Source organism: Otolemur garnettii, unplaced genomic scaffold, assembly GCF_000181295.1.
Source record: "Otolemur garnettii isolate 467f Iridium unplaced genomic scaffold, OtoGar3 scaffold00021, whole genome shotgun sequence".
NCBI lineage: Eukaryota > Metazoa > Chordata > Mammalia > Primates > Galagidae > Otolemur > Otolemur garnettii.
In genome coordinates this window covers 7199204-7220000 of record NW_003852416.1, presented here as the reverse complement: position 1 = coordinate 7220000, position 20797 = coordinate 7199204, and the positions used below count along the sequence as shown (strand labels likewise).

Below are 20797 nucleotides of genomic sequence, written 5' to 3'. Positions count from 1 at the left end.
CTGGTTTGGGAGCCAGAGAGGTAGAAAACTGGGTAGAAAATGCAACTCTGGATAAGTGAGCACTGGCAAGTTTCATAGCTCTCCTGGGTCCTCCCCTGATAGGGAGAGGATACCACTGGCCTCCATGGGTTAGAAGATAGAAGACAATGTAGGCAAAGCTCTCAACCCAGAGCCTGCCATTAGCATAGATTCAGTCGCTGACAGATTAATAACATTACAAATTAAAACAAGTTTGGCTTAGAAGGCCATGTTATTTAGATGGGCGTAGGGAAGAGGTAATTTAGGGACTTGGGGAGAACACTGCATGACAAATAAGAAGCTTTGAACTTTAGCTTGTCACTTATTTAGGTTTCTGAGTTGGGAAATGATGATTCAGTGTCCTACGAGGATTACTTTGCTGCCAGTCTGCAGGTCACATTTGAGACACAGTACACCACTGTTCTCAGGAGCCGCCAAGAACAAGAATGCAGAGGCCTTCACAGGTGGTAGGCAGGGCTGCCGCCAAGCCTTAAAGGATGCTGGACACAGCAGTATGGCCTTCACACATGGTAGGCAGGGCTGCCACCAAGCCTTAAAGGATGCTGTGACCAGCGGGTATGGTGTTGGCTTCACCACTGAATCCGACTCTTTCTAAATTGTCTTCCTTGAGGTGTAGATTGTAACAAGTTTATATAGCTTGGCCAAGAAATCTCAAGAGTCCTGACCAAGACATACAGCCTGGACTGCTCACTCCTAATCACTCTCTGGTCCTGACCTCTGACAGTGGCTCAAGGTTTATAAAACCGAGCTCATCTTCCTTCCCTCCCACCCTGACAAGTATCCACCCTCTCCCATCCCCCACACCCACTCTGCTCCTCCTCCTGAGTCCTTCCCCAGCCTCATCCACATCTCACACCAAAGTCTGAGGATAATGGGTTGGGTTGCATCCCCATCTCCCTCAAATTCATATGTTGAATTTTTAACTCCCAGTACCCCAGAATGTGGCCTTGTTTGGAGATAAGAGTCTTTTCAGAAATAATCAAGGTAAAATGAGGTTATCAGGGTGGGCCCTAATCCCTGATGGCAGTGTCCTTATAAAATGGGGAAATATGAAGAAGACAAGCATATGGGGAGAACCCTGTGACCTGGAAGGCCAAGATGGGCTGATGCATGCCAAGGAGCACCGCAGATCACCAGCAGACCCTCGGAAGCTGTGAGAGCAGCAGGGAGCAGATTCTTTCTCAGTCCTTCAGAGGAACCAGCTCTGCCCACACCTGATTTCAGACTCACAGCTTCCAGAACTGTGAGGCGACACATTTCTACTGTTTAAACCACTCAGTGTAGGGTACTCCTTACAAAGCAGCCCTAGCAAACTGATCCTTGGAGCGGCTTAGACTCAGAACCTTAAGATCATTTGGCTTCTGAATTCCCCTCACTGGGTACACCCAACCTGCTGTCAGGTTCCATTGATTCCAGTGTGCTGGCCCCTCTCAGATCTACTCTTGTCTTTTCATTCCCACTTATTATATGCTAAATATCCCCAATTTCTAAGAGGCCAGATTAAGAGCCACCTGCTCCTATCAACACACTTAGAAGTTACATCTCCTAACTTTGACCTGCCAGAGGGCTGTGTCTATGCCTCTCTAACCACCTACCTCCTATTAGTTATTTTCAGCCTATTTTACTTCCCCCAGACCTTCCTGAGTGTCCTGTACCTTGCCTAACACGGGAAAAGCATGCAGAGGAGGGTGAGTGAACAAGAAGGTTTCTTGCAGAACCAGATTATAGAATCTTAAAGGAAAATAAAAAATTGAGATAGAACATCTCTGTAGACATATCTACTAATACTTTGGTGAGAGATGAACTGGGAGATAAGGCACATAAATAAGGAGGAAGGCCTTTATTTGTGCACCAGCAGCATTATTACTCGAAGCATCTGCTTCTGCCAAAAGCTAGCAGGCTTCAAGGAGGAACTGTTGGTCGGATTGACTCCCCATTAGGATTTTCACAGCTCTCACCCTCTGTGTTCAAGGGAATTCCTCTAACTCAGCGGTTCTCAACCTATGGGTTGTGACCCCTTTCTAACAATGAAAATACATCCTGCATATCAGATATTTACATTACGATTCATAACAGTAGCAAAATTACAGTTATGAAGTAGCAATGAAAATAATTTTATGGTTGGGGGTCACCACAACATGAGGAACTGTATTAAAGGGTCTCAGCATTAGGGGGCACTAGGAAGGCTGAGAGCCACTGCTCTAACTAAACTTTACAGAGAACTGGGACCAAAGTGTCTCAGAGCTCCACTGTTCTCCATAGCAGTGGCTCTCAACTGGGGCAATTTTGCCCCTCCAAAGGGTCATTGGTAATGTCTAGAGACATTTTTGATTGTCATGAGATCAGGCTACTGTATCTAGAGCTCAAGAAAGCTGTTAATATCCTATAACCCATAGGACAGAATTGCAAAGAATCATCTGTCAAAATTTTAATGGTGCTGAGTTCAAAAGCCCTGCTCTAGAGAAAAGAATTGCCTTGTGGGCATGTGTGTGAGTCCCCACACCTGTGAAGGTGAAGTGGCAAGTGAACAGCCCTCTGCTCAGAAATGGGAATGAGGTTCACTGGGTCCCACTCTATCCCCAAAGGAAGTGGGGCCATCTAACAGCGGAAAGAGGCTTCCAGGAAAGAAAACTGATGTGCCCAGATGTAAACTCTACTTACCTTGATGTCGCTCTTGCTGCTAATTTCTTATTCTTTTGTGTGGTTTCCAAACCCTAAAGACTTTGTATTGCTTAAATTAGATGGGTGTAGTCTCTGGGATCGGCTTATTCTTGTGTTTTTCCTAACAAAAGGAATCATAAATCCCTCTTGTATTTTTTAAACTTGCACTAGAACACACATTGCTTTTAAATGAGTATAGTGGGCCTCTGGAGTGTAAGCTGATGAGCCTGTACTTAGGAAGACAGATATTGACTGATAAACCCACAAAAACCTCTGCTGCTTCTTTGTTACGGGATATAGCAAGGGCAAGGTACCCTTGAACACATAAAAGAAATAACCATTTCATGGAGGTTCTGGAATCCATAAGCGGCTGCAACTGGGAGTGAATGGCTGCCTGGTCAGGAGAACAGAGGATCGTGAGAATCAAAGGGTGTCAGAAGGTGCCATTCCACACTAGCAGAGGGGTGACCAGTCAGGTGCTTTCTCTCCAGTCTGTGCCAACCCCAAGTCAAGTATTTTATCCTGGAGAGAAAACTGTGGCACGGTCCATGTCATTCTTCCTTGGGCCTGCTGCGTTGCTCAGGATGGACACCACCACCACCTGAGCCTGCTTAGAGGTGACTCGTGTCTGCTGTGGGAGGAAGGAAGGAGCCAGGCCTTCCTGGGAGCAAGGAGAAACGGAGAGGACAGGAAAAGCTCAGAATCAAGAAGACACAGGCTCCTGTCCCTGCTCTGACCACAGACCAATCTGTTCTGACTGTTTGACAATCCATGATGGGGTAGACCCTAAGCTGTACTCCGGAAGGCTAAAGATGGAGACAGGGTACCGCTTCTGAGAGGCTCATTGCCTACTGAATGAGAGAGCAGTTGTCAATATACTTGACAACCACAGTCACTGATCCACGTATATCATGATGAGACAGAGTAACTTGGTTCACTGATTTGCTGTGTGACCTTGAGCAATTTACTTACCCTTTCTGGTCCCATTTTCTCATATCTAGGATAAATGCTTGTACCACAAGCATGTCTGGTGCCCTTCTCATTTTAAAGGTTGTGATGAAGTTCCCCTTTCTCCATGGAAGCCCTTGTGAAACTGCCAACCCCCACCCCCCCCAAAAGAAAACCTCTGCCTTCCTCTGTTGTTGGCTGAGGCCAGTGCAATCAGAAAGCTGGAAGACAGCAGTGTGGACTGACACAAACCTTAACGTAAAGAACAGCATAGCCTTTAATCAGTGGCTAAGGGTTAAGATAATACTAGTATGTGACCTCTCAATGGCCTGTCCAGAGTGTTCCAATTAGAAAGTGGCCAAGCAATGTGACCCCAGGCAATCTAAGCTTTGGAAAGTCTACAGCAACTCAGCACAACAGATGCTATTATATTTGAGGACCACTGGTCTATAATGCACATTGTACACCATTTACATAGTATATAGCAAGTCATCAAGGGCTTCCATGACCCCCCACAGTAATGCAATCAAGACACGCCTTCTGTGATCTCCCTTCTCATCACTCATCAACTACTCACACTGGGAAAACAAACTCAAATCCATCGGTGACAGAGATCAGGACCATGCTGTGTTAGTTGGGTGGGGGGTATGAATGAAGACACCAGAACTCTGTATTTGGTATTGAGGGCTCCTGGAAGCACCTCAGACAGCAAACATTGTCAGACACACCCTTATTTACTCCAAATCATTTCACTCAGTCACCATGTATGCCCTGAAAGATCGGAGCTACAGCATGGGATTAGCACAGATCCACAGGGGCAGACTGAACACAGCAGAAGCATGCTTCCCTTTGTCCTGAAGCACAGCCTTAACACTGCTACACTCTCAAGATCCTGTATCTCCACCCATCCATTAGGATAACAAAACCCAACTGAGTTTCCAGCCACAAGGATCAACTTGAGTTCAGCATCTTAATGTTTTACCTATTGTAGCTTTAAGAGAAAGTAGATGGAGATAAGAATGGTTCCTGACAGCCCCAAAGGAGCAGCTGTCTGTGTCCGTGGAGCAAAGAATGCCCCACGATAAGAAAATCTGACAATAAATCCAAGTTTCCCAGAGAGAAAAATTACAGGGTAGTTATTTATATTATAAAGTAATTTAGTGATGGTCCCTAAGACATATTAAGAGAAAAAAAATGAAGTTATAGAAAAATGATCATAGAATGATCCCATTTTCATACTCCTATCTGTCTGTACATATCCATCTATCTTATCCTGGTCTGGAAGAGTCTAGAAAGATACACAGCAACCATTAACAATTTTACTCCTAGAGAGGTGGGATTAAGGGGCTTTCAAGTTTCCCTCTTTTTTCTTCTGTAACATTTCACTGTTCTAATATAAGATGTACTTATATATTACTTGAGTAATTAAAAACAAGCACTGTTGTATTCTTTCACATCTCCCAGATACGTGAATAATTTAGGCTACCATTCAATTCTGAAAGATACACCTTGGATTTCAGGACCACGCCTGGTGCATGAATGATGCACACCTGTGTGGGGACATGCCTGCCCTGTCCCTCTCTGCATTCTCCCTAGGATGTGATTTCTTTCCCGTTGCCAGGCAAAACACCCTTTTACGTGTTTGGAGGAGTGATTAGGGATAATATTGAAATGACAGGTTATAAACGCAGAGCACCTGAAACCTTTAAAAAGCATCGCCTTGCAGCCCAGCCCGCGTAGGAAGGACCCCTTTATCTAATACCTTAATTAACTTATTAATTGGGAGGTAGTACGTGAGGAAGGGAACGATGGCTCTGAGGGGGCAGGAAGGCAAGTCTCTAACACAAACCAAAAATTCAACATGCAATGGCAATCTAAAGAGACACCCACCCCGAGCTCCGCTCTGCAGACACTAGAGAAGTAGGAAGCACTTCAGATGCTGCGGCTAAATTAAAGGTTCTTAATGAAGCCGCGATTCAATGGAAACCCAGACTCCACGACTCCACAATACAGAGATTTTCGCACCAAGAACATGTCTGCCCGGCATTCGATTGATCATTCCCCATTAGGTGGCCGAGCCCTGCAGGGCCATTCCTACTTCTGCAACCGTGCACAGGGATCGATCGTTATTTATAATTACCTTTCTCCTTCACCATGGCAACCGGGTCCTCTGCCGAGCAGGACTGAGGCAAACAGGAATAAACTCCAGGAGTGGAGGCGCGCCTGGGCGGACAGATCCGCGGCTGCAGAGGCTGCCAGCAGAAGCCCCCGGCATCCACTGGCCCAGTCCGGGGCTGCTGTCGCGGATCCCGCCCCCTCTCGGAGGGCGCAGCTCCCACGCCCACCCCGTGACCGCCCCCCGCGCCCGCCGCCCGCCCCGCGCGGCCGCGCCCTGCTCCGGGACTCTGCCCTCGGACTGAAACCGCTCGCTACAGCTGCTGCCTTAGCAAATGCAAAATTCCACCGTTCTGATCTCTGGTCACTGACACCACCTCGTATTCCTCGCGCTGAGGACCGGCTGTGAAATGCTCCCGAGCCCTGGCCCCCTCCCAGCGTCTGATGAATGATTACCAGCGACAACTCCCCACCCCCAGCAACAGCCAGGGACTGTTTCAATAAGTAAAACTAGTCAATTGTTAACTTACTAGTTTCCTATTACAGCTGCTTTCAGTGCTTGGTAAAATTCGCCTTAATTAGAAAACAAATAGAAAAATGATTCTAGCGGCAACTTCAAGTTCATTTTCTCATGAATAATCAATAATGACATTCGGTTTACCCTACTGCGCCCCACCACATTTTACCTGGATGGGGCAGGGGAAGGTGGAGGGGGCTGGGGTAGAGGCAGCCTGGAAAGAAGATCTTTCAGGATTCAATTTCTTATCCAGGATCAAATTCAGGATCAAAGCAAAAATCTGACTTATGCAGTTAAGGAGGATTCTGACTGCCACCTTCTCCCTCTGCTCCTTTGGAGTTTTCAGAAAAGCCCCTTGAATGTGTAAACGTGAGAGCAGAATCCTCCCTACAACTGGGGGTTCTAGTACCAGCCTCAGCCTGACCAGCCTTTTGATTTCTGATCCAGAGAGTCACAGGCAGCTGTCCGGTGAGCAGAGGACTTCCTGGTTCACAGAACTGATGCCCACCCCATTCCAGCATCTGACTCCCAAACCCCCACCGCTGGGTCCCCACTGCACGTCATATATATCCGCCATGTGGGAGAAATGGGATGAGCCAGAGACAAAAAGACAGACGTGGCACCGCGCAGGGAGAGCAGCAGATGGCCAACACATCTTTCAGAACCAGAATGCACAGCCAGTATTAGACGGTATTTACTGCAAATATTGTAACGTGTTGGGTCTAAGAGAGCCAGGGGACCAGAAAGGAATGAAGTCAATCAACCTGCCTCCTCTCTGACTCACAGAGTGCTTAGGGGTGAAACTACCAACGGTGGGCGGGGCTGGGGAGAAGGGGGGTAATAATGGCCGTTCCTTCACATTCATCTTGGGCAAGCCTCTATTGCCGTTTTCTGATGCGTAACAGTAGCACATCTCAGGCAGCTGTGACATTCCTGCATCTGTGACTCAGGGCTTTACTATTAATAGCTTGGGTGTCTCAGTCTGTAAGGAAGAGCTAAGTCCCCTCCAACCCCTGGGTTGTCTTTTCTGCCCCCCACATTTCACCACACTACTCTCCACCCCCAAGGCAGCCCCATAGGGTCAGGGTCAAGTTTCTCCTAAGTCAGCAGCCAGCTGGAGTGTAAGCACTGGAGGGCCTTTAAGCAGGTTCTCTGACCTCCATTCATCAGTAAGAGCCAAGCATAAGAGAGGCTCGACATGGGTCCGAAAGGGATGGCAGGGTTCAAGAGTGTGGAGGAGACAGGGTCTTCACATCCCCCAATTTGCATGGCTAGAACTACACTTGTCTACTTTTCCCACCCCTAATTGCCCATAGAGCCTTTAAGGAGATGCTGACAAGCAAAGTTAACTACAGAGAGCTGGAATGAGTTTGTTGTGAGCCTCGGAGGTGAGGTGATTTCATTATATATTTTGCTGCATAAATACTCAGCTTCTCACATGTGTGCTCCTCTCTCAGACTCTCCTGTTATTCAGCTCAAAGCTAAGGGTGCAGCTTTTCCCCACCCCTTCTTCTCTACTGGAACATGACAGGGAGACCCCATTGGTTTCTAGTCCAAACCCAATCATATACAAGTGTTCCAGATACTGTAAATGCCATTAGTTCAATATCCCCTTTACTCGGGGTGACATTTTTTTGATTCTGAGATTTAAGTTTACTAACCAAACTGCAGAACCCACCTGTATACCTCTGTGGATAAACTGCATAGACCCGGTTTAGAAAGCCTCTCTGGCAGCTTTGGAGACTCAGCTAGTAGAGTAACAGCTGGTGCTTATTCATTTTCAGAGAAGCCTTTTTTAAAAGAAAATACTACATAGTGGTTCAGAGAGATCCCCCCCCACCCCGTGTTTTCCATGGAAAGAATTTTCCGGTACCACAGTCACAGTGAATGAGTCACCAGCATTTAGCTGCTAAATACCAGTCATATGGCCAAAGTCTCCCCTCCTGAACAATCAGACACTGCTACTTTAGGATAAAAGCATCCACTCTGTACTTTTAAGATAACCAAAGAGGGTATTGCTAAAGTTATTTTGGGAATGTGGGAGAGTAAAAATTGTTTTTTTGTCTCCCTGCCTTAGGGCAGAATCGTTAAGAGCTTGGAGAACAGAAGCAAAGTGTGGACATTTTCTACTTTACAGTTAAAGCTGAAAGAAGCACAGCAAAATAAATCAAGAAAAAAAGCCACATACATGGTTCAAAGAAAGAAGAACTCTTCCTTTTTATTTCTAGAGATGATGTCCAAAGGGCTTATCTCAATCTCATTCCACTCGGATGAGCAATACAGACACCAACCCCTGGTTTTAGTTGTTGTTTTTTGCCCCCTCAAACTGACTCACTGCTGCCTTTCATTCACTCACAAAATAAAGCCAAGGTTGTCTATGAGTGACCAGAGGACAGAAACCATTTTGTTGGAGAGAAAAACTTTAGCATACAGCCACTCTTGGCAAAAATTCAGGTGTACGTCATCTCAATAGTGATGCCAATTTAGAGGGAATGTTACAAGTGGAAACAAGCACCTTGGCAGAGTCCACTTCCTCACTGTTTGTTGTCCTCAACAGAGAGCCATGGGTCACCCACTGCATGCACACCTGTAGCACAGAAGTTCCAGGAATCCTCCAGGGCCCCAGGGCCGCAGGATGTTTCAACACCTCTAGACCCTTCAGCAAGAGCACACTGAATTCAGCTGAAAGAAACCTGGAGAATGAGTTCTATTTGCTTTCTTCTTAATTTTACATCTCTGAACCTCACGTCAGACATTTCTGGGAGAACTGCCGAGTGCAGGTACTCCACTGGCAGCGCAAAACCAAGAGAGAAACCACGGCCTGGAGGGGCTTCCCATCATGTGGAGGAGGCTTGTATTCTCAGCCAAGCTGGGGAGGTTCTGGGACAGAAGTAGGGGCAGACTGCAGGGCAGTGGTGAGCCCAGCCTGGGGAATTCAAAGGGACTTCCAGGAGAGGTGAGGAGGCGAGTAAGGGAAGGAGGGAAAGTGGAGATAACGGGCAACAGGGTATCAGGTAGGTTGCTGGTGGTGTAGGGGGGGAACAGCTGAAGATAGGCTGGGGAGGAGGTCACAGAGAGCTCTCAGTGTCACTCGAAGGTGGATGGACCTTAGAAGTGTACTGGTTAGAGTCTCAAATCTGAGCTACTTCTCTTTCTAAATTAATTTCAAAAGGCTTTGGTTGCATTTCAAGATCTACTATGATCTGTTTCCAATAGTATTTCCTCCTCCCTCCAAATTGGGTGTGTTGGGATGTGTTCTAGCGTTCAGCAGACTGTTGACGTGTAATAAATGCCTAGAAAGTGTCTGTTAATTAGTTCATTTAAACTTTGTCCTAGTGAACAGAATGGAAGGATAGTGATAGCAACCCCTATCTCACACGCAGCCCTTAAGAAGCACAGGCCACTAGGATTGGTTTATCCTGCTGTACTAATGGTTCATGTCTACAGCTAGGTTGAGGGCTCCTTGAAAACAAGGACAGTTTCACGCTGTACTAAGCCCACAGTAAGAGTGTGGTTTGCAGACCTCCTGGGATAGATCTAGGAGGGGCGCTTTAAATGCAAACACCTGGTCGTCTCTGCCAAGTCTGATGACTCAGATTCACTGGGGATGAGGCCTGAGTTATAGCAGTCCCCTCAGTCACTGGCTAACAGATTTCTTTGCCTAATAGACTGGTTTGCAAAGCAGGAGGATAAACTGAGATTTATAAACAGCTATAGACTGTGCCATTGATTCTGAAAAATAATCCCCGTGTTCTCAGTTAGCCAAAATAATAATCAGCCCAACATTCGCTGCCATCTTAATGAAAATTCATTGGAAGTGATGATTCCACAGCTTTCTACTGTCTAAGAGAAATTTCCAAATGTCTGAGCCCTCTTATCCTACTAATGCTCATGTCCCCAACTGACAATTCTCAGGATTTTTCCCAGATGAATCTCACAGAATCAATGCCCAGCAACATTCTTTTCCTTGAGTTCTGAAAATAAATTTAATTTACCTTTGTAGCCAAACATTCCAAAAACATCAAAAAGTCAGTTCTGAGTTTGCCCTAAGCTATAGATTGTAGCTCAAGAAGATGACAAAAATTATTATGGTCTGTGTAAATCCCACTTTAAAGAGTCCAGAATGCAATGAAACCTATTACTGAAATTCTAAGGCTCTTTGGATAGTAAAGAGACATTCACAGATTTTAGCCTAATTTTGGGTACATGAATTCACACGTACAGAAATAACTCTGAATTATCTGGGAAAAGGCTATTTTTAAAAACGGTTTATTCCTAGCTTTCTCTTTTTTCTTAATATCTTCTAGGTAGAAATCCAGTTATTAGGACATAAAAATAGTCACTCTGCATCAGGTCCAATGCCTTCCTTGACAAGGCTCTGGTGTCTCTGGTACTTAACCATCACCAGTGCTCTGAACTTGACTGCAGTGAAGGATTTACATGGCTATTCTTGCTAAAGATTAAGTGCTCTGAGAGATCACAATTTCTTGTATCTGTACCATATACACACAGTGACAGGGACAAAGTAAAAATGCAGTATTTGATACACAAATAAGTATTCCTTCTTATAATCAAATGTACTGATTTCGAAATTGAACTCAAATAAATTAAAAAGTAAATTCAGTCTCCTTCGATAAAAATCAATTTCACGATTGCTTGAAAGTATTTGCCAAGATAGCAATCACTCCTTTGGAGAGAAAGCAAGTTGAAAAGGAACTTAATCAATAGTCATTTTACAAGACACTCTTAACAATGACCTACCCTCACTATGACTTTTGTCACTCTTACTGTATAGAGGGACCATTGTGTGTCAGCCACCATTCTATCTAGAGTGTCTTTGCATTTATCACGTCACATAACAACTGGACGAAGTAAAAAGGTTTGTCAGAGTCCAACCCCCCGGCCTTCCCTTTGGGTCCCTGGATCTTCCCTTCTATAGGTGTTTTTGAAGAGCCTCTCCTTCCCATCCTTGACTACACACTTACACAAACACAATTTTTGAGGCACCGTGTGCTCAACATACATTGACTTCTTTGGCATTTCCAAAAGGCCTGGCACAGTGGAAATGACATTGCGTTTTGCCTTGTCTGTGTAAAACAATCCTCTCTCCTGATACCTTATCCTTTAGTGGTTTTTGGACTTCATCTGATAGGACCTGTCGGGTGAAGGGCATCATGACCCCCATCCTTGACTAGGTGGGGGGATGGTGTAACCAGACCCACCTATCAAAACTTCAAAATGCAATTCAATCATTTGCCCTGCCTAATTGTTCTGAAGGAATGCCATTTCTGTGGCTTATGTACAGAGAAAGCTATAGTAAAATTTTGGGGGGGTTTGTGGCCATGAAATTTTTGCAAGGTATATTATGAAGACTACAATGGCTCTTCCTACCCCCTTATTTGGCCTTACAACTCTCTTAATTGTGCCCTGGACCAACCCCAATATAATCTCTCTCCATCCTTTTGAGACAGTTTAGTCATTATCTGAGGAACTGACCAAATAAACACACAACATACACAACCATGCCTGCCTCTGCTACCACAGGAAGCGGCTTTGTCAATCCACAGGCCTTCGCAAGAAGGAATCAGAATCGTGCAGCAAACACTCTTGTTTGTGAAAATCTACAACTTGTTTGCATAAATAAACATTAATTAAGATGAAGATGGACGTCCTAAAGCTACAAGGTTACACAGCTACTTAGAAGTGGGTCAAAACCCTTCAGTCTTACCTCCTACCCAGTGGTTATTCCATTTTGCCACACTGGCCAAGGTGGCCTGATGAGTACAGGCTGGGTTTGAATTCGAGCTCTGCCACCTGCTGAGTGACCCCAGACACATTATTTTCTCTGAGTTTCATGATGGTGAGTAGTAAGAACACACACTCCACTTGTGAGGTTGTGATGAGCACCGGGAGGACAGGGCTGGTTGCATGGTGTGCAGCCTGTCTGGTTGCATATGGCCCTGTGCTTAATCCTTTGCTGTTGCCATATTAGCATTTGTAACAATTTAGTCTGTTTTATTTTTTGAGATAGGCCCTCACTCTTGCCCAGGCTGGAGTACAGCGGCACAATTATAACTCATTACAGCCTTGAACTCCTGGGCTTTCCTCCTGCTTCAGCCTCCCATGTAGCTGGAACTACAGGGCAGGCCACCATGCCCATCTAATATTTTAAATTTTGTAGATATGGGGTCTTGCTGTGTTGCCCAGGCTAGTCTGGAGCTCCTAAACTCAAGGGATTCTCCTTCCTCAGCCTCCCAAAGTGCTAGGATTATAGGCATGAGCCACCTCACCCAGTCTATAATACTTCAGTCTTTGAACTTATGTTTTATAAGTGAAGTGAGCACACATGTCACATACGTAGCAAAAGGCATGCCATATGTATGTCTGCCTTTCCAGCTTACCAGGCACACTGGCTTCACCCCATGAGCACAGGATTCCAGTGTACCCACACTGCATGGGCATTCAGGGAGACTCAAAATGAGGACAAGGTGTGTTACATCTATGATTGAGTCACTTCCCATTCAAACCAGAATGCTTGTTTGAGATGCAAAAAAAAAAATCTAGGAAACACAAACAATCAAGGGACCTTGTCCCACCCTTTCCTTCCCATGTTACCTCCCTGGATTAGCCAACCACTAACAAAAAGCCATGGCATAGAAGGAAAGGGAAAGACAGGGCAACCCACTGCTTCGTGTCCTTCAGTCCTCCTCATTCACCAATAAGCCAAAGGCAGAGACCATGGAAACAAGGCACGTGTATCAAGAAGTGAAGTGAAAACAGTTAGGTTAATTTTGAGTCATATTTCCACTGTTCTGGAAAGAAGGTAATATATATACATCTATGATCTATGAAATATAAAATTGTGTGATTTCAGTGATTCCACACGAGTTAAATGCTATATTTACATTTTAAATTGGCGTCGCACAACATAAAGATAACAAGTAAGATTCATGTTGATAACTTTAATTTTACTTTATTTAGTGTAATATTAAGTAGCAAAAAAAAGCACCACTGGGTTGAGAAGAGCGTCTATAGAATAGTACTACTAATGGCTTTTTCTTGTCATTGTAAACAAGGGGTCCCACATTTTCCTTTTGTACTCAACCCTACAAATTATGTTTCTGGTGCCGGGGGAGGATAAGAGACACTCTGTATGAAACGAAGTGCCTGGCACTGGGAGACTGCCATGAAGGGTGATGACGATGGCTATTATTTAGTTTCTTACTGCTTCATCAATTTATGACAGAATAAAAGAAGCTTTAAAACTTAAGAATTCAAGTTTCCAAAACCATCTTAAGCTAGAAGCAGCTTTTGGACAATCCCGAAGCGAGGGGGTTTCATGTGCAACGCCTTGAAGAATTTAGTCCCCCTGCTGACCCCTTGTTATAGGACCTTTGCTGTGAAATGAGAAAAATCACTGTGATGCCAAACCATTCAAAACGAGAGTGGACTTCAAGGTCAGGAAACGTTCCCAGGAAGATAAAATGTATTATCTTTGGCCCATTCATACATGCAACAGATACTTATCAAGTGCTCACTAAGTGTCAGGAACTGTTCTGGGTGCTGGAATGGTGCAGTGAGCAAAACGGACAAAATCCCTCCACACGAAGGAGCTTACGATAGAGTGGGGGAGGCCTCACATAATAAATTATATAAATAAATTATACCTATATATGATACGTGTGATAGAAAGTGATAATACTATAGAAAAAACCAAGACTGGGCGACATAAAATGTTAGGAAAAGAAGTTGTGGTTTTAATCAGTGTGGTCTAGGAGGCTTCTTTGGGAGAATGCCTAATAAATACCTAAAGACGGGGAGAGAACAGACTATTTAGATATCTGAGGACAAGCATCCCAGATAGAGTGAGCGATAAGAGTAAATGTTCTGAGACAGGGGCTCACCTGGTTTCTTCAAGGTGGTAGGGGAGGCCAGTAAGAGCAGAAGGAGTCAAGTTAGCCGGGTGGAAGGAGAGGGCCCATAGGTCACTGCAATGACCTTGGCTTTTCCCCTAAGTGAGGTGGGAAACCCTGAGAAGCTTTGAGCAGAGAAAGTGGAATGATCTGAGTGTCAGCTCCACGGACCAGAGATATCTGGCTGCTCCGTGGCGACTGAAGTTAAGGAGCGTGGACACAGATGCAAGATGTTGAATTAGTGCACAAAATTCAAAAGGGCTTCAAAGATGAGATGGTGACACAACAAGAGATTAAAAGGATTATAGAAATTAAGAAACAAAAATGGAGGACTAAGACAGTATCAATAGTAAGAAATGAAACATCAAAGAATAGCAAAGACCTTGAAAAAATATCTGATTCCAAGCACAGAAAAAAAACTTTCAGGTGATTTAAATGAATGCAAAAGAAAGAGCCTAAAACAACGGCAAAAACAATACATGTGCAAGATAAAGGAAAGCTTAAAAAGTGTGTCTTAGAAGGAGAGAACCCAAAACACAGAAAATGTATTTAAAGATGAAATATACAAGACTATCCCTGCAAGGAAAATAGAACTGGACTTGAAGATTTAGAGAGTATAGACATAAATTTTGGCAAAACTTGATACAGAATGGTAACTCCAAGTCCAAGACTAAGTTTTTGAACTTCAAAGCTTATCACCCACCAAAATAGAAGAACTCAGGCTGAGCTCAGACTTTTCAACAGCAATAATGAAGCTTAGGAGACAATAGACCAGTGGTTCTAACCTTCCTAATGACTCCTAATGCCACAACCCTTTAATACAGTTCCTCATGTTGTGTTGGCCTCCAATCATAAAATTATTTTCATTGCTATATTATAACTGTAATTTTGCTACTGTTATGAATTGTAATGTAAATATCTGATATGCAGGATGTCTTTTCATTGTTACAAAGGGGCCATGACACACAGGTTGAGAACCGCTGCAATAGACCAATACCTGGGAGTCTAGAGGGGAAGAAAATGTATGTCCCAGGAACCTTACACCTGCCAAAATGTTGTTCAGAGAATAAGGCAATGGGCCAAACAGCACAAACTCAAAGGTACGCAGAAGTGTATCAGAACCCTTCTTGGGGAAACTGCTTGAAAACAGCATCCAGCCAATTAAAAGATGAGTAAAAATAAACTCAGGGATGCAAACACTGAAATAAAAGCACCAGCAGTGACCAGGGAGTTCAATTAAATATGAAACACCGCAATTACTGCATTATAGGTACAGAAGGGAATGGGAATGGGGAGTAAAAGAACAACATGAAAACAGCATCACAACTAACAAAAATCAGGGGGTGAGTAGGAGAGAAATCACAGAGTGCTTCTGTCCATGTCATCGTAGCAGGGAGGTAACGTCATGCACCAGACCAGACAGGATTCTTAATCTCAGCATCTCATAGACGCAATCTCAGATCATATCACCAAATTGCTTCATCTTTGCTTAGAGATTATGCAAAATATTATCATTGTTTTCATGCCTCAGTCCTATTTTTTGGACTTGATAAGGCAAAAGGTGTCACAAGGCAAATATATCTTCAGGGTTCTTTAAGAGAAGGTAGATGACATACCTTTTCTTTTTTACTGGTTTATCACCAGAGTCTCAATACAAGAACCAAACCTTTTCCACTTTATTTATATCTAGGATGTCCATAGCCTGTTTCCTCTAGACAAATTAATGAATTAAACAAGAAAAGATAATATATTGGTTCTAAGGATAAAACCATAAGGTTTTATTTCATATTTCCAATTATTTAGTCTGCATATTCATGAAAACGCCATGGGATTCTTATGACGAGGTTTTCGTTTGTCAATATAGAGTCACTGCCCAGGCATAATGACATGTGTTGGGGGACTCTGTCCCATCTATTCCTCTTCTGTTCCCATTCTGCCCCTCTTTTGAGTAGGCACTGAGTCCTATGACTCCTCCCCTTGGCCATGGACAGCTGGATTGTTGGAAGACAACTGGATCAGAGAGAGGGACCCACACATCAGCTGGCCAGTGACTTACAACTTACATTCTGTTTTGAAAAAGATGAGTTGGGCCAATCAGGTTTTCAGTCCTGAGAATCTGAAGTTGAAGGTATAAAAGTCCCAGTCCATGAAGGGTACTCACATTAAAAGACACAGTAAGGCCAGACTTCAGGTAATTATTGCAGAGCTATGTGTGTCCCCAACCTCCAAGGTGTGGAATGTCAGAGGAAGCCAGATGGGAGAATGGGACATTCCTCCAAACAGAACTGCTGGTCCTGGAGCAGCCTGGAATTCTGAGCTTCCTGAGTCCTGGCTGTTCACCATTCCCTGGGTTCCTATATCACCTTTCCGTGTTCTTAGACCCCTTTGCCCAATCTCTTTTGATTGAGGTTCCTATGCCTCATAACCCAAAGATCCCTCATTGGAATGGAGGGGGAGTTTTTCCTTTTAACCAAAACAATACCTTTCTGTCTCGGATCCTTTACAATGGAATCTGCCAGTTTCCTGCCCACACCTCTTTGGCGTTTACCTCTGCAAGTCAAATGGGATTATGAGAAGCATCGGGATGCTGTGAGTTAAAATACCTGGAAGCAACTATCAACCGATTACAAAAGGGAAGTGGGAGATAAATCCCCCCACAAACTCATCCCTCGGTTGGGCACATTCTATACCATCTCCCAGAGTTCCAGATGGATTGGGAATTGGCTGCCCCTGCTGGTAACTGGCTTGCTATTAGCTTCACTTCCCTCCCAGTGTTTCCCAGGATCACTTTCCAGATAAATTACTTGCCTTCAAATGCTTCTCTCAGGGTCTCTTTCGGGGGAGTTCAAAACAAAGGAGAATCTCAGATATCCATATGTTTATAATTAAAAAAGAAAAGACTTTTTCTTATGTCACCAATCCCTTTCAACTAGTCCTCCACTTGCGGTAACAGAGACAGATTCTAGATAGAACAATACACTGAAGAGACCAGACATGTTCGTTTAACAGAAAAACTTTTTATCAAGAGACTTAATGATCAATGGGATCATTTTATTGTATAAACATAATGGAATTCGTATGTACACATAATGTGCCAAAGTGCTTTGTCCTTTTAAAAATATGTAAAGAAGCCTGCCTGGACTAACCCTTATTACGAGGGTCAGAAGTAACAACTATCTCATGATCAGGTATGCCCCAAAACGTCTCTTCAGCCTACTGTTATGTTTCAGGGGGAAAGATGTGAGTTACGACATTTATCGAGTTCTGTGGAAATGAGCCATTTTATGATACTCTATTGTATTTACATATATACACAGGCTTCCTTTTTAAAATGTTAATCAGCTGCATATGGCTATAATTCAAAGATAGTGCTAGTACTATGCGCCATATGCTCCCCTGGCTGTATTTTTGAAAGAGATAGAGAAGGTAGTTTTCTTCCCTTCCTCCCTCTCACCATCCCTATGTATCAGATTTGTTTGGCATTCAGGGGCTGGGGGATTAGAGAGAGGACATGAAGGGAAATACTGAGAACTTAAATTCCCCTTGGTTTCAGAGCTAGATTATTTTTTCCATTTCTGAATAACATATACTAAGAGCACTGAGCATTTACCAATACGTGTCACTGGCCATTAAATTTGCACACAGAAAGAAGCAACTAAGCCACACACACAGCATTAAACCATAGCATATCTACAACTGAGAGCCGGCTAGGCAAAAACCAAGGAATAAAGGAAAGGTCTAAATGACTGCTGGCTTGCTAACTTTGCTAACGATTACTTACTAAGCATCTACAATGTGTGAAGCGTCACCTTCAAGGTGCTAAAGTGGTCCATGGATCAAAGATGCCTAAATGAAGCCCTCAACCTTCTAGTGGGGAAATGGCACACATGCCTAAGCAGCTCTAAAATTAGGTAGTAGGGGAGTGAAATTAGAGATACTGCAACATGCTATGAAGATTCTAAGGAAGGAACGGTCATGCCCGGCTGAAAAAGAGGAAAGCTTCAAGCAGGACGTGGTCCTCCCCAGCAGCAGGAAGAGTTAGGGAAGGTGCTTGGCTACAACATATTTTCACCAGCTACTTTCATGTATAGAAAACGAACTAGATCATTCCTGGTATTTAGATAAAGAGACTAACCATGTATCCAGTTTGCATCCTCTTCAAGCTCTTAAAATAGAACAAATGAACCCTGATCTATGTTAAATTGAGTTCAGCTGAAGCATTACTAACAACTCACATCCCGCAGTATTTCCACGGAGGATAACATGGGACAAATCAATGACCTCCATGATTAGGCAGTTATTCATTAAGTAGCCCAGTGTTTCTCAACCTTTTAAATCTCACCATGCACTTGAACCTATAGTTAAACTTCCTCAGCACACTTAAATTATGTTGATCAAAAAAAAAAAAAAAGTAAAGGAAAGAATATACTTACTGTGCTTTGAACTTCTTTTGAAAATAATTTAATGATCTTTAAAAATTTTTGCAGCACAACTAAGATCCCCTTATAGCACACCAGTGTGCCATGGCACACCAGTTGAAAATCACGGACATGGCCACTACCCCTGTAGTACTGTTGGCTACTAAGTGACTACAGACTTTGACTGTGCCCTTAAGGACAAGTCCGGCCTGAGGAAAGGATAACAGATGAACTTATCCAGCTACACACTAGAGTCACATGATAGCACTTCAGGGAAAAAGAGTGATACGAAACAGAACTGGGAATTGTCTCGTGGAACAGCAACATTAAACACCCCAGAATAGTCTAGTGATATCAAAAATGACCTTACAAAATGATCTGGGTCATGGTGGACAGAAAGGGAGATGGCTGGGTGCTGGCCGTGGCCCCAGCTAGTTGACTTTTCTTCCCATACTCATCTTTATCACTTGGGGTCCCATTCTATGTCATGAGAATTTTTCCTCTCCACTTGGGCTGCGTGCAAATTTTTGTTAGTTGGATTTTTCTGGGCACTGTGAGTCAGAAAGTCCCTGATGTCCTCTGATTAATTTCAGTTACTAACTATGGCTACAGAATTTGGAGGAGGAAAGATTTCTAAACAGCAAACAAACAAAAACTTGGAGGCTATAGCAAGGCACTTGCATCAAGTGAATTTAAAAGCCAAGAGTGTCTCAAAGTACAGGTAAAGAATGTACCTTCCTTTACGTGTTTGTAGACCTCTCAGTTGTAGGGACATAAGCTGCCTTGAAGATGAAATTACAGGATGTAAATGGACATGAATGTACACATGGGAATTTCCATTTTAGTGAAAATTGATTAAACTGACTATTTCATTTTGGGGAAACAGCTTTGATTTCATTTCAATTAAATGGTGAGAATGCAAAATAGTGTAGTCACTGAAGAAAACAGTCTGGCAATTTCTCAGAAAGTGAAACACAGAATTACCATAGGACCCAGCAATTCAAATCCGAGGTATATATCCAAGATAATCAAAAACATATAACCATGCAGAAACTTGTACACAAGTGTTCACAGCAGCATAATTCATAATAGTTAAAAGGCAGAAGCAACACCGGTGGCCATCGGCTGATGAACAGAAACAAAATATGGCACAGCCATATACTGGAATATTACTCGGCTGTAAGAGGAAATGAAGTACTGATATATATTCAGCATGAACTTTGACAACTTCACAGAGTGAGAGGAGATGGACACAGGGACCACATGGACTATGACCCCAATTGTGCGAGAGTCCCCCAAATAGGCAAATCTACAAACACATAAAAGTAGATCTGTCGTTGCCAGAGCTGGGTTAATACAGGTCATAGGGAGTGATTCCAAATAGGATCAATAGGAATCAATAGGTACAGGTTTTCTTTTGGGGTGATAAGAATTAGACAGTGGTGATAGTTGTGTGACATACTAAAAACCACAGAACTGTACATGTGAAAATGATGGCTTTTATGGCATATAAATTATATCTCAACTTAAAAACGTATGAAGTACCTTTATTTGCCAAGCACTGTTATAGACTTGGGAAACCGCCACTAAATCACCCGTCCCACCAATAAGGCGCTCACTACCTGGCAGGGAGAGACATGCAGAGAAACAGATATAAGTCCCAAGCATAAAGGAGCTCAAATGGGCATCCAAGTGGTTGGTATACAGAGGAACCCCAAAGGGGAGAGCTTCAGGGGGCTTCACAGCAAAGTTCCACCCGAGCTGAGTCTCAAACTAAACTAAAAAATAAAAATTGATAATTTTTTGGTCTCTTCTTCTGCAATATTAAACAGGGAGAAAGGAGGGCTAGAGTCTTGCTCTATCATCACCCCTAAGTATTCAACAGGCCTTGGGAAAGTCATTTCTGTCTCTGGGTCTCAGCCTCCTACTACCCATAAAAGTATAGTGTGGAAATTAAAGTTTTATTTCTAGCTTTTAGAAACATCTAGAATTCTAATGCATATCACAGTCCATTTAGAGTTCTGACGTCTTTCAACCTGAAGATCTCATGGATCTGATTCTGCACAGTGTTCCTCAGTGCATTCTGGGTGTGCTACCTTCTGAGGTTGAGAAAGGAAGCTTTCATCTTTCATCCCAAGGACGGAAGCACCCCTCTGCTGACTACTTGGACATCTTACGTTGCCTTC

General features: G+C 43.6%; 1 protein-coding gene across 5 annotated transcripts in view; it reads right to left on the bottom strand.

Moving 5' to 3' along the window:
- Positions 1-20797, bottom strand: part of ABLIM1 (actin binding LIM protein 1) — a 333243-nt gene that overhangs the window by 166813 nt on the left and 145633 nt on the right. Inside the window, exon 1 of one of the 5 annotated variants that reach the window (XM_023511748.1) lies at positions 5789-6217. The exons of the other annotated variants lie outside the window; for them this stretch is intronic. Within the exon in view, the coding sequence (XP_023367516.1) occupies positions 5789-5804 (16 nt within the window). The 5' untranslated portion in view covers positions 5805-6217. Of the gene's footprint in view, positions 1-5788; positions 6218-20797 lie in introns of those variants that run through there. 5 annotated transcript variants of the gene reach the window in all.